This window comes from Microcaecilia unicolor, chromosome 9 (genome assembly GCF_901765095.1).
Source record: "Microcaecilia unicolor chromosome 9, aMicUni1.1, whole genome shotgun sequence".
Taxonomy (NCBI): domain Eukaryota; kingdom Metazoa; phylum Chordata; class Amphibia; order Gymnophiona; family Siphonopidae; genus Microcaecilia; species Microcaecilia unicolor.
The window spans coordinates 80963447-80976432 of NC_044039.1; the positions used below are offsets into that span (position 1 = coordinate 80963447).

Consider the following 12986-nt stretch of genomic DNA (forward strand, 5'->3'; position numbering starts at 1 on the left):
ACCAAGCCAGTCATTGAATTTTTTCACCTCGCTAGGAAGACCAAGTTCAGTAAAGTCACCAGCATGGAGAAGAACATCTCCATACGGCATCTGTATTGGATCAGTTCTTGAATGAGTATCAGAAACACAAACAAACCGAGTGTAGCCTGGAGGCTTTGGTGCATCATGTGGTACTGGATCTACCCTAAAACATTATAGAATTCAATAGTTTTGTATCAGTTTAAGAATCACAAGCAAATATTTATTTATTTACTATATTTATATCCCGCCTTATCCAAAGCGAGTAACAATAGTCACATACATAGTCTTAAACAACAGTCACATACATGGTCCTAGACACGTAAAGCGAATGCTACATACCTGTAGAAGGTATTCTCCGAGGACAGCAGGCTGATTGTTCTCACTGATGGGTGACGTCCACGGCAGCCCCTCCAATCGGAAACTTCACTAGCAAAGGCCTTTGCTAGTCCTCGCGCGCCCATGCGCACCGCGCATGCGCGGCCGTCTTCCCGCCCGAACCGGCTCGTGTTCGTCAGTCCCGTATGTAGCAAGACAAAGACAAGGGAAGACACAACTCCAAAGGGGAGGCAGGCGGGTTTGTGAGAACAATCAGCCTGCTGTCCTCGGAGAATACCATCTACAGGTATGTAGCATTCGCTTTCTCCGAGGACAGGCAGGCTGCTTGTTCTCACTGATGGGGTATCCCTAGCCCCCAGGCTCACTCAAAACAACAACCATGGTCAATTGGGCCTCGCAACGGCGAGGACATAACTGAGATTGACCTAAAAAATTTACCAACTAACTGAGAGTGCAGCCTGGAACAGAACAAACAGGGCCCTCGGGGGGTGGAGTTGGATCCTAAAGCCCAAACAGGTTCTGAAGAACTGACTGCCCGAACCGACTGTCGCGTCGGGTATCCTGCTGCAGGCAGTAATGAGATGTGAATGTGTGGACAGATGACCACGTCGCAGCTTTGCAAATTTCTTCAATAGAGGCTGACTTCAAGTGGGCTACTGACGCTGCCATGGCTCTAACATTATGAGCCGTGACATGACCCTCAAGAGCCAGCCCAGCCTGGGCGTAAGTGAAGGAAATGCAATCTGCTAGCCAATTGGATATGGTGCGTTTCCCCACAGCCACTCCCCTCCTATTGGGATCAAAAGAAACAAACAATTGGGCGGACTGTCTGTTGGGCTGTGTCCGCTCCAGGTAGAAGGCCAATGCTCTCTTGCAGTCCAATGTGTGCAGCTGACGTTCAGCAGGGCAGGAATGAGGACGGGGAAAGAATGTTGGCAAGACAATTGACTGGTTCAGATGGAACTCCGACACAACCTTCGGCAAGAACTTAGGGTGAGTGCGGAGGACTACTCTGTTATGATGAAATTTGGTGTAAGGGGGCTGGGCTACCAGGGCCTGAAGCTCACTGACTCTACGAGCTGAAGTAACTGCCACCAAGAAAATGACCTTCCAGGTCAAGTACTTCAGATGGCAGGAATTCAGTGGCTCAAAAGGAGGTTTCATCAGCTGGGTGAGAACAACATTGAGATCCCATGACACTGTAGGAGGCTTGACAGGGGGCTTTGACAAAAGCAAACCTCTCATGAAGCGAACAACTAAAGGCTGTCCTGAGATCGGCTTACCTTCCACACGGTAATGGTATGCACTGATTGCACTAAGGTGAACCCTTACAGAGTTGGTCTTGAGACCAGACTCAGACAAGTGCAGAAGGTATTCAAGCAGGGTCTGTGTAGGACAAGAGCGAGGATCTAGGGCCTTGCTGTCACACCAGACGGCAAACCTCCTCCATAGAAAGAAGTAACTCCTCTTAGTGGAATCTTTCCTGGCAGCAAGCAAGATACGGGAGACACCCTCTGACAGACCCAAAGAGGCAAAGTCTATGCTCTCAACATCCAGGCCGTGAGAGCCAGGGACTGGAGGTTGGGATGCAGAAGCGCCCCTTCGTCCTGCGTGATGAGGGTCGGAAAACACTCCAATCTCCACGGTTCTTCGGAGGACAACTCCAGAAGAAGAGGGAACCAGATCTGACGCGGCCAAAAAGGAGCAATCAGAATCATGGTGCCTCGGTCTTGCTTGAGTTTCAACAAAGTCTTCCCCACCAGAGGTAAGGGAAGATAAGCATACAGCAGACCCTCCCCCCAGTCCAGGAGGAAGGCATCCGATGCCAGTCTGCCGTGGGCCTGAAGCCTGGAACAGAACTGAGGGACTTTGTGGTTGGCTCAAGATGCGAAGAGATCTACCAAGGGGGTGCCCCACACCTGGAAGATCTGGCGCACTAAACGGGAATTGAGCGACCACTCGTGAGGTTGCATAATCCTGCTCAACCTGTCGGCCAGACTGTTGTTTACGCCTGCCAGATATGTGGCTTGGAGCACCATGCCGTGACGGCGAGCCCAGAGCCACATGCTGACGGCTTCCTGACACAGGAGGCGAGATCCGGTGCCCCCCTGCTTGTTGACGTAGTACATGACAACCTGGTTGTCTGTCTGAATTTGGATAATTTGGTGGGACAGCCGATCTCTGAAAGCCTTCAGAGCGTTCCAGATCGCTCGTAACTCCAGAAGATTGATCTGCAGATCGCGTTCCTGGAGGGACCAGCTTCCTTGGGTGTGAAGCCCCTCGACATGAGCTCCCCACCCCAGGAGAGACGCATCCGTGGTCAGCACTTTTTGAGGCTGAGGAATTTGGAAGGGACGTCCCAGAGTCAGATTGGACCAAATCGTCCACCAATACAGGGATTCGAGAAAACTCGTGGACAGGTGGATCACGTCTTCTAGATCCCCAGCAGCCTGAAACCACTGGGAAGCTAGGGTCCATTGAGCAGATCTCATGTGAAGGCGGGCCATGGGAGTCACATGAACTGTGGAGGCCATGTGGCCCAGCAATCTCAACATCTGCCGAGCTGTGATCTGCTGGGACGCTCGCACCCGCGAGACGAGGGACAACAAGTTGTTGGCTCTCGTCTCTGGGAGATAGGCGCGAGCCGTCCGAGAATCCAGCAGAGCTCCTATGAATTCGAGTCTCTGCACTGGGAGAAGATGGGACTTTGGATAATTTATCACAAACCTCAGTAGCTCCAGGAGGCGAATAGTCATCTGCATGGACTGCAGGGCTCCTGCCTCGGATGTGTTCTTCACCAGCCAATCGTTGAGATATGGGAACACGTGCACCCCCAGCCTGCGAAGTGCCGCTGCTACTACAGCCAAGCACTTTGTGAACACCCTGGGCGCAGAGGCGAGCCCAAAGGGTAGCACACAGTACTGGAAGTGACGTGTGCCCAGCTGAAATCGCAGATACTGCCTGTGAGCTGGCAGTATCGGGATGTGTGTGTAGGCATCCTTCAAGTCCAGAGAGCATAGCCAATCGTTTTCCTGAATCATGGGAAGAAGGGTGCCCAGGGAAAGCATCCTGAACTTTTCTTTGACCAGATATTTGTTCAGGGCCCTTAGGTCTAGGATGGGACGCATCCCCCCTGTTTTCTTTTCCACAAGGAAGTACCTGGAATAGAATTCCAGCCCTTCTTGCCCGGATGGCACGGGCTCGACCGCATTGGCGCTGAGAAGGGCGGAGAGTTCCTCTGCAAGTACCTGCTTGTGCTGGAAGCTGTAAGACTGAGCTCCCGGTGGACAATTTGGAGGTTTTGAGGCCAAATTGAGGGTGTATCCTTGCCGGACTATTTGGAGAACCCACTGATCGGAGGTTATGAGAGGCCACCTTTGGTGAAAAGCTTTCAACCTCCCTCCAACTGGCAGGTCGCCCGGCACTGACACTTGGATGTCGGCTATGCTCTGCTGGAGCCAGTCAAAAGCTCGCCCCTTGCTTTTGCTGGGGAGCCGAGGGGCCTTGCTGAGGCGCACGCTGCTGACGAGAGCGAGCGCGCTGGGGCTTAGCCTGGGCCGCAGGCTGTCGAGAAGGAGGATTGTACCTACGCTTGCCAGAAGAGTAGGGAACAGTCTTCCTTCCCCCAAAAAATCTTCTACCTGTAGAGGTAGAGGCTGAAGGCTGCTGGCGGGAGAACTTGTCGAATGCGGTGTCCCGCTGGTGGAGCTGCTCTACCACCTGTTCGACTTTCTCTCCAAAAATATTATCCGCACGGCAAGGCGAGTCTGCAATCCGCTGCTGGATTCTATTCTCCAGGTCGGAGGCACGCAGCCATGAGAGCCTGCGCATCACCACACCTTGAGCAGCGGCCCTGGACGCAACATCAAAGGTGTCATACACCCCTCTGGCCAGGAATTTTCTGCACGCCTTCAGCTGCCTGACCACCTCCTGAAAAGGCTTGGCTTGCTCAGGGGGAAGCGCATCAACCAAGCCCGCCAACTGCCGCACATTGTTCCGCATGTGTATGCTCGTGTAGAGCTGGTAGGACTGAATTTTGGCCACGAGCATAGAGGAATGGTAGGCCTTCCTCCCAAAGGAGTCTAAGGTTCTAGAGTCTTTGCCCGGGGGCGCCGAAGCATGCTCTCTAGAACTCTTAGCCTTCTTTAGGGCCAGATCCACAACTCCAGAGTCATGAGGCAACTGAGTGCACATCAGCTCTGGGTCCCCATGGATCCGGTACTGGGACTCGATCTTCTTGGGAATGTGGGGATTAGTTAGAGGCTTGGTCCAGTTCGCCAGCAATGTCTTTTTTAGGACATGGTGCATGGGTACAGTGGACGTTTCCTTAGGTGGAGAAGGATAGTCCAGGAGCTCAAACATTTCAGCCCTGGGCTCGTCCTCCACAACCACCGGGAAGGGGATGGCCGTAGACATCTCCCGGACAAAGGAAGCAAAAGACAGACTCTCGGGAGGAGAAAGCTGTCTCTCAGGAGAGGGAGTGGGATCGGAAGGAAGACCTTCAGACTCCTCGTCAGAGAAATATCTGGGGTCTTCTTCCTCTTCCCACGAGGCCTCACCCTCGGTGTCAGACACAAGTTCACGGACCTGTGTCTGCAACCTCGCCCGACTCGACTCTGTGGAGCCACGTCCACGATGGGGGTGTCGAGAGGTAGACTCCCTCGCCCGCATCGGCGAAGCTCCCTCCGCCGACGTAGTCGGGGAGCCTTCCTGGGAGGCGGCGGCAGCCGGTACCGCACGCGGCACCGACACCGGAGACCTCACCTCGGGCGATGGGCCAGCCGGCGCCACGCTCGACAGTACCGGTGGCGCAAGCACCGCCGGTACCGGAGGGTTAGGGCGCAACAGCTCTCCCAGAATCTCTGGGAGAACGGCCCGGAGGCTCTCGTTCAGAGCGGCTGCTGAGAAAGGCATGGAGGTCGATGCAGGCGTCGACGTCAGAACCTGTTCCGGGCGTGGAGGCTGTTCCGGGCTGTCCAGAGTGGAGCGCATCGACACCTCCTGAACAGAGGGTGAGCGGTCCTCTCGGTGCCGATGCCTGCTGGGTGCCGACTCCCTCGGCGACCCAGAGCTCTCGGTGCCGACACGGGAAGGGGACCGATGACGATGCTTCTTCGACTTCTTGGAACGAAGCATGTCACCGGAGCTTCCCGGCACCGACGAGGAGGACGTAGAATCCAGCCGTCGCTTCCTCGGGGCCGAGGCCGAAGGAGGTCGGTCTCGGGGGGGCTGTACCGCAGGAGCCCTCAGGGTAGGGGGAGACCCACCCGAAGGCTCACCGCCACCAGCAGGGGAATGGACAGCCCTCACCTGCACTCCAGACGAAGCACCACCGTCCGACGACATCAGCCGACGAGGTCCCGGTACCACCGACGTCGATGCAGCTGTCCGATGTCTCAGCGCCGATGCAGAGGGCCGATGCCTCGATGCACTCGATGCACTGGCGGCCGAGGATGAAGCTCTGGACGCTGAAGACGTCGATGCACTCGATACCCCCGGTGCCGATGCCGACGAAGAGCCCGAGAACAAAACGTTCCACTGGGCCAATCTCGCTACCTGAGTCCGCTTTTGCAAAAGGGAACACAGACTACAGGCCTGCGGGCGGTGCCCAGCCCCCAAGCACTGAAGACACGACGCGTGCCTGTCAGTGAGCGAGATGACCCGGGCGCACTGGGTGCACTTCTTGAAGCCGCTGGGAGACTTCGATGTCATGGGCGGAAAAATCACGCCGGCGAGATCAAAAGTCGAAATGGCGGAAAAGGCACCGAAAAAACAAGGGGAAGAAAACTTCGACCCGAGGCCTAAAAGCGGCCTACCCCGACGACGAAAGAAAACTTACCGGGGCGAAAAAGCTGAAAATAGCGGGGGGAAAAAAGACCAAAGAGTCTTTTTCCACACAAAATGGGTTTTTTTTTTTTTTTTGAACAACACGACGAACGCGCGAGTTCGACTTTGCGGGGCCCGACACGGCGAAAACACGACCGTACCGAGCGCGGACAAAAGAAGACTGACGAACACGAGCCGATTCGGGCGGGAAGACGGCCGCGCATGTGCGGTGCGCATGGGCGCGCGAGGACTAGCAAAGGCCTTTGCTAGTGAAGTTTCCGATTGGAGGGGCTGCCGTGGACGTCACCCATCAGTGAGAACAAGCAGCCTGCTTGTCCTCGGAGAATAGCATATTCATTTGCATATATATATGCAAATGAATATGCTAATATGGAGGAAGGAAGGGGAAAAGAGCTGGCTTTTTGGGGGAATAATCATAATGAATACGTATGAGATATCAAGCCAGCTCTTTCTCCCTTTCTTCCTTCTTTCCTCCTTACCCAGCACTTCCTCTTCATCTCCAGTACTATTTCCCCACCCCCTTTCCCATACCATACCAGTGTTGACCTTAGAAATGCATAGGCTCTATATGTAGATCCTTCAAGAGGTAGTGTGTCATGATTTAGGCTCTACACCCTTTCTGATGTTTTGGTGCCACCTCAGTAAGGCCAACACACAATATCTCCACTGCAAAACGCTATACACAAACTTGTGCAAAAACACTCATATCCTTACTAAACCTTAACAACACTAATTCCAAGGACAGGATGAGCTACAACCTTATACGTGAAAAGGCAGAACTGTAATTACACCAGGCTCTAAAACACCAATACACTACCTCGTGAAAAAAAGCAAAACAAAAAGGGCTGCAAATATTACACGCTAGCAGAATACTGCACCTTAATCACACATGAAAAACACATGACACAACAGACATGACAAAGGAACTAGAAATAAAAAAGTATGAAGGCAAAATACTGAACTGGAAAGTTAACTCAAGAAGTCAGACTCAGCATGCAGCAATACCAGAAAAATTGAAATTTACATGCAAAATATCACAGATGCACATTTCAAAAAGCTGACATATTTCAATTAATAAATTCTGAATAAAATACTTTTTTCTACCTTTGTTGTCTGATCATTTAGTTTTTCTATTTGCTTTGGTCCCAGTGTCTTCTGTTTTATGCAGTGTCTTTTTCCAGTAGGCTTCCCTCTGCTCCCCCCCTCCCAGTCCCATCCATCTCCTGCTCCTTCCCTCTGCTCCCCACCCCTCCCAGTCCCATCCATCTCCTGCTCCTTTCTTCTGCTCACCTCCTCTCCCAGTCCCATCCATTTCCTGCTCCTTCCCTCTGCTCCCCACCCCTCCCAGTCCCATCCATCTCCTGCTCCTTCCCTCTGCTCCCCACCCCTCCCAGTCCCATCCATCTCCTGCTCCTTCCCTCTGCTCCCCACCCCTCCCAGTCCCATCCATCTCCTGCTCCTTCCCTCTGCTCCCCTCCTCTCCCAGTCCCATCCATCTCCTGCTCCTTCCCTCTGCTCCCCACACCTCCCAGTCCCATCCATCTCCTGCTCCTTCCCTCTGCTCCCCACCCTCCCAGTCCCATCCATCTCCTGCTCCTTCCCTCTGCTGCCCCCCCGTGAGGTCCAGGATCATGACTCCGTTTACCCCCTCTCTTCCTCCCTCCCTCCGGTGCAGGCAGCAGTCTTCTTCAGCCTTTCTGTGCTCCTGGCAGCGGTAGCGATGTATACACGCTGCCTTCGGTCTGCCCCGGAAGCCTTCTCTTCAAGTTCCTGTTCGCACCTATGCGCGAACAGGAACTTGAAGAAAAGGCTTCGGGGCAGAGCTGAAGGCAGCGTGTATACGTCGCTACCGCTGCCAGGAGCACAGAAAGGCTGAAGAAGACTGCTGCTGCCTGCGCCGGAGGGAGGGAGGGAGGGGGTAGACAGACATGATCGTCTCAGTCCGCTTCGCTTCCCTGCCCTCTCTGTCTGCGTCCCACCTTCCTCTGATGTCATTTCCTTTCAGGCGGGATGCTGAGAGGGCAGGGAAGCGAAGAGGACGGAGAGACGAGCGTGCCTGCTTTTTTTTTTTTACTACTGGCGCCAGTCGTCGTCGTTTGGGGGGGGCTTGCCCCCCCAGTCTACGCCCATGAGAGCAGTAGATAGTGGGGTTCCCCAAGGGTCTGTTGCTTTTTAACATATGTAAAAATGCTCTAGCGATGGAAGTAATAAGTGAGGTAATTACATTTACTGACGACACGAAGGGCTCCTTTTACAAAGCCGCGGTGTTGATTCCCGCGTGACATATACAACAAAGCCCACAGTGTACAGCAGCGGCTAAGAAAGCAAATACATTCTTAGGAATTACTAGGAAAGAAATTGAAAATAAAAATGAGAATATTATAATGCCTTTGTATCACTTCATGGTGCCACCACATCTCAAATATTGTGTGCAATTCTGGTCAGTGCACCTCCAAAAACTAGAAAAGGTACAGAGAAGAACAACAAAAATGGTAAAGAGGATGGGACAACTTCCTTGTGAGGAATGACTAAAGAGGCTAGGGCTCTTTAGCCTGGAGAAGAGACGGCTGTGGGAGATATGATAGAGGTCTATAAAATACTGAGTGGAATGGAACGGGTTGATGTGAGTCGCTTGTTTACTCTTTCCAAAAATACAAGAACAAGAGGGTACAGAATGAAGCTACTGAGTAGTAAATTTAAAACAAATCAGAGAAAATATTTCTTTACTCAATGTGTAATTAAATTCTGGAATTCATTGCCAGAGAATGTGGTAAAACCAGTTAGCTTAGCAGGGTCTCAAAAAGTTTTAGATAATTTCCTAAAAGAAAAGTCCATAAGCCGTTATTAAGATGGATCTGGGAAAATCCACTATTTTCTAGGATAACCAGCATAAAATATGTTTTACTCTTTTGGGATCTTGCCAGGCACTTGTCACCTGGATTGACCACTGTTGGAAACAGCATACTGGGCCTGATGGACCTTCAGCAACGCTTATGTTCATATATTGTTACTGCAAAGCACAGGGTATTTTCATAAATGCAATGGTGACATTTTCTGTTACTGATAACTTCCTTTCTCTGAATCCTGCTGAGTGGTTTATGTCCCTTTACCTGTGGAAAAAGGCAGACCCAAAGTCTAGAGATTCTAATGATATCACCAGAATAGTAGGTGGTGCAGCCAAGATTTCTCTCAGTGTGCTAATGCCAAAGTTATAAGTAATAATAGAAACAGATAGAAAGAAAAATACTGACACCCTTATGGGACACCTCTGCAGAACAGGAAACTATTTACAAACCACTGGTAGGGAAAGAATCCAACGATATCCCAAAACCCTCAGTCTTCCAGGGGGCCTGGACTAGTCTAACAGGAGTCAAAGAAGGAAAATTATCAGTCAAAAGTAAATTTCACCTTTCTTATTATCCTGCTCAACCAGTGATTCTCAACCTAGTGCTTAGGACACGCCCAGCCAGGATATCCACAATGAACATGCATAAGTTAGATTTGCATACAATGGAAGCAAAATATGCAAATTTATCACATGCATATTCATTGTGGATACCCTGAAATCCAGACTGGCTAGGTGTATCCAGAGAACTGGATTTAGAAACCCTTGTTTTAGACCAGTCCAGACTAATAGGATGTACCAATAACTTCTCACACAAGGTGCCAGAATTAGACGGTGTGGCTGAGTAGCCAAACTGTCCTGGGTTGTAGAATAGAAAATGCAAGCTTTGGGGTTCTGCTAGGAACTTGAGACCTGGTCTGGGCTCTGGGCACTGTAGAAAATAGGATAGTGGTGCAGATGGGCCAGTGGTAGACCCAATGCGGCTACTCCCGTGTTCCTTAAACTCTTATGGAACCGGCTGCACATAGAAGCTGACAAGCTTGGTTAAGAATGAGAGCTATATGGCGCAGTGAAATAATGGTGCGAACACCACCGTGCACCATAGATAGTGACGTTTCGGAGCTATGGAGACTGCTGCAACCCAGGCCACAAGAAGCCCCATATAGAAACTGCACCAGGAGACTAAGGCACACCAGAATCCGGCCCTCACCAAAAAGAAGGTGACGCTAGCCTCTTAAGACCCCAAGGAACTGCAATTGTCAGTACAGGAATGCAGGAGTGCATCTCTGAAGAAGATAGAGACTTAAGGCGTACCCAGACCCGCCAGACCACAGTCAGCCAGAACCTGGCCCTCACAGATCCGCAGGTGCTGACACAATCTAGAGTACCAAGAAGCTGCACTAAGCAGTAGTAAGCTAGGTGTGAAGACACCAGGCCGGATTCCAGGTTGGTAGAAACAAACCAATCAGCAAAAGAGCGCCCACAAAGGAGAGCACACCTCTGTGCCAGACAAGAATTGGGAACGAGCACTAAAATGAGAAACAGAGGCGCACAATGGGCGCATACCACAGACAAGCAATGCCACCACCAACACAGAATAACAGAAAACAGTGGCTGCTGGCAAACTCAAGTCGAAAACCTACCACAACACCAGAGAGTACTAGTCGAAAGGGAAAAGAGAAAATACCTGGAACAGTGAGACAACCCAGGTCCCAGGATGTAAGCTCCCGAAATAGCTCCCTATCACGGTAGGGACTACTCCCACAATAAATGAACCTGAGATCCTGCTCAAAAAGAAACGTAGCCACCAAAAACGAAAGGTGAGAGAGCCCATCCCAAATAGCTGCAGGACCTCATGGCACTCTTGTTTTTAACAAAAGTTACAGTCCACAGCCATAATGCCCAAAGGGAAAGAAACGAGCACTGCAAGAAGCGTGGGAAAACTGAATCCGCAGTGGAATATCACCATAGCCTGAAAATATATACTGTGCAAGCAGGAGGGAAGCAACAAGGAGCCCGGAAGTCAGAGCGGGAAATGTACTAAGCGAGAACAGAAAGGAGAGAAAACCGCACCGAAGCATGTAAGCAAGATGGCGACTGCCAGCACTAGCGCGCCCGCCAAAAATGCACAGCTTCCCGTCCCCAAGCGGCATGGCTGAGCCTCCCAGACAATCTGTGTGTAAGAACAATGTAGTCCCATACCCAGCCGTAGCGGTCGTGGAACAGCTCTAGAATTACAGACAAGGAGAGTACTCATCATTTAAATGTGCCTCAGTCCTTCCAAGTATACATGCAAGCCATATTTATAATAATACATGTATACTTCAGCACTTTTATTTGCCAAAATATATACCTGCTCAAAATCCTACATAAAACCAGCTATACTGTCTTTTGAGACCTGAGCTTGGAGGAGTGCCTGATGGTAGAGATTTGCTCACTTTCAGAAAACGCTATCATGCCGGCGGAATCGGGGAAGGAAAAAATAAAAAACTGACAGAGCACAAAGTCTTTAGCCACAGAAGAAAAACCCTAAAGGGATGAGAACAAAACAGAGAGCCCACACTAGCGGTTTCCTTGCGAATGAGAACTGTGTTTCCATCCTGCAGGCGTTTTTTTTTGAGAGGTAGGAGAGCTAGTGAACAAAGGGCCTGCTGCAAGGGAAGTATGTAGGGCTGTGGGGGGGGGGGGGGGGGGGACCTGGCACCACCAGGTGTACCCCCAACATGGCCGAGCCTAGCCAGGACCCCACGGTCAACTAAACCTGAGGGAACAGGCTAGGAGCAAGGCCCATCCAGAGAGCTGCAAAGGATATGTCTATCCACCTGCTGAGATAGAGAGAATACTGAGGGTACGATGGATGCACAGGTCCACATATACTAAACCTCTGATGTTCTCTCTATCTCCACCTGCTGGTATAGGGACATAACCCACTCGTCTCTGGATTGATCTGTGGGACGCTATGGAAATAGTTGTTTTTAATGCTATATGAAAAATTACTATATAGTATTAGCCAAGTTCTGCAAAATAAAAAGCACACAATATATCAATTTTCTAATAATTGTTATTAAGATTAGCCATTATATATAATTCTAATTTTTATATCAAACATTAAAATACAATGAAAAATAAAAGTGTTTTCATAAATTTGTGACATCTACATATAAAATTAAAAAAATATCGTGCACCCTACTTTGTTTATATAGCTTTGATATCTTTACCCATGTAATTGTGAAGCCCAACACATGACTATACACATTACTAAAGGTCTGAAAGGGGCTATTGTTTTTCTATTAATACATTACCACTAACAGTACATTCTACTATACATGTAAGCACTCACTAAGGATAAATTATGCTAGCATGAGTTTTACCATCAACTATGTTTAATATTCATCCTCCTTGGTTTTAGGATTTTGCACTGATAAAATGCTGTCAATTATTTTTTATCAGTCTATTCCATATTGACAGAACAGTCACAATTGAGACAAGCTTTAAAACTGTGCTACAAAATAACAAAACTATAAATACTTACATTTGTACATGTGGAGGCTGAAAGCGTCCCTGGTTAATGTTGTAGAATGTGAAAGCTTGCGTGGGGTTTGAACTGTACTCATCCACTTCAATTATGACTCTGCCATGGTGATGTCTTCTTGCTGCCATAATGTGTGATTGGGTGAAAGCCATAGCTACACTGTGTTAAAAATCATTGCTGCTATCTTCCCATGTCGACTGAAGACCATTGCAACTCCTTAGCTCATCAGAACACTCCCCTTTTCAAAAATAAAAGCAGATTTAGGAGATAGAGCATAACAGTTTGACAGTTAATCTGTTTGAGATTTGCTTTATTTAACTTAAAGAAAAGATTTAGGGAAAAAAAGGCTAACAGCTCAAAGAACTCATTATAAGCATTTCCAACTCAGTGGCTTGATGAATATAC

General features: G+C 49.9%; 1 protein-coding gene across 1 annotated transcript in view; it reads right to left on the reverse strand.

The window, feature by feature from the left end:
- MPPED1 (metallophosphoesterase domain containing 1) overlaps positions 1 to 12774 on the reverse strand; it is a 231215-nt gene extending 218441 nt beyond the window's left edge. Inside the window, exons 1-2 of the mRNA XM_030215334.1 lie at positions 12582 to 12774; positions 3 to 184 (exon numbers count right to left, since the gene is read on the reverse strand). Coding sequence (XP_030071194.1) covers positions 3 to 184; positions 12582 to 12733 — 334 coding nt within the window. The 5' untranslated portion in view covers positions 12734 to 12774. The remainder of the gene's footprint in view (positions 1 to 2; positions 185 to 12581) is intronic.
- Positions 12775 to 12986: the final 212 nt, after the last annotated feature.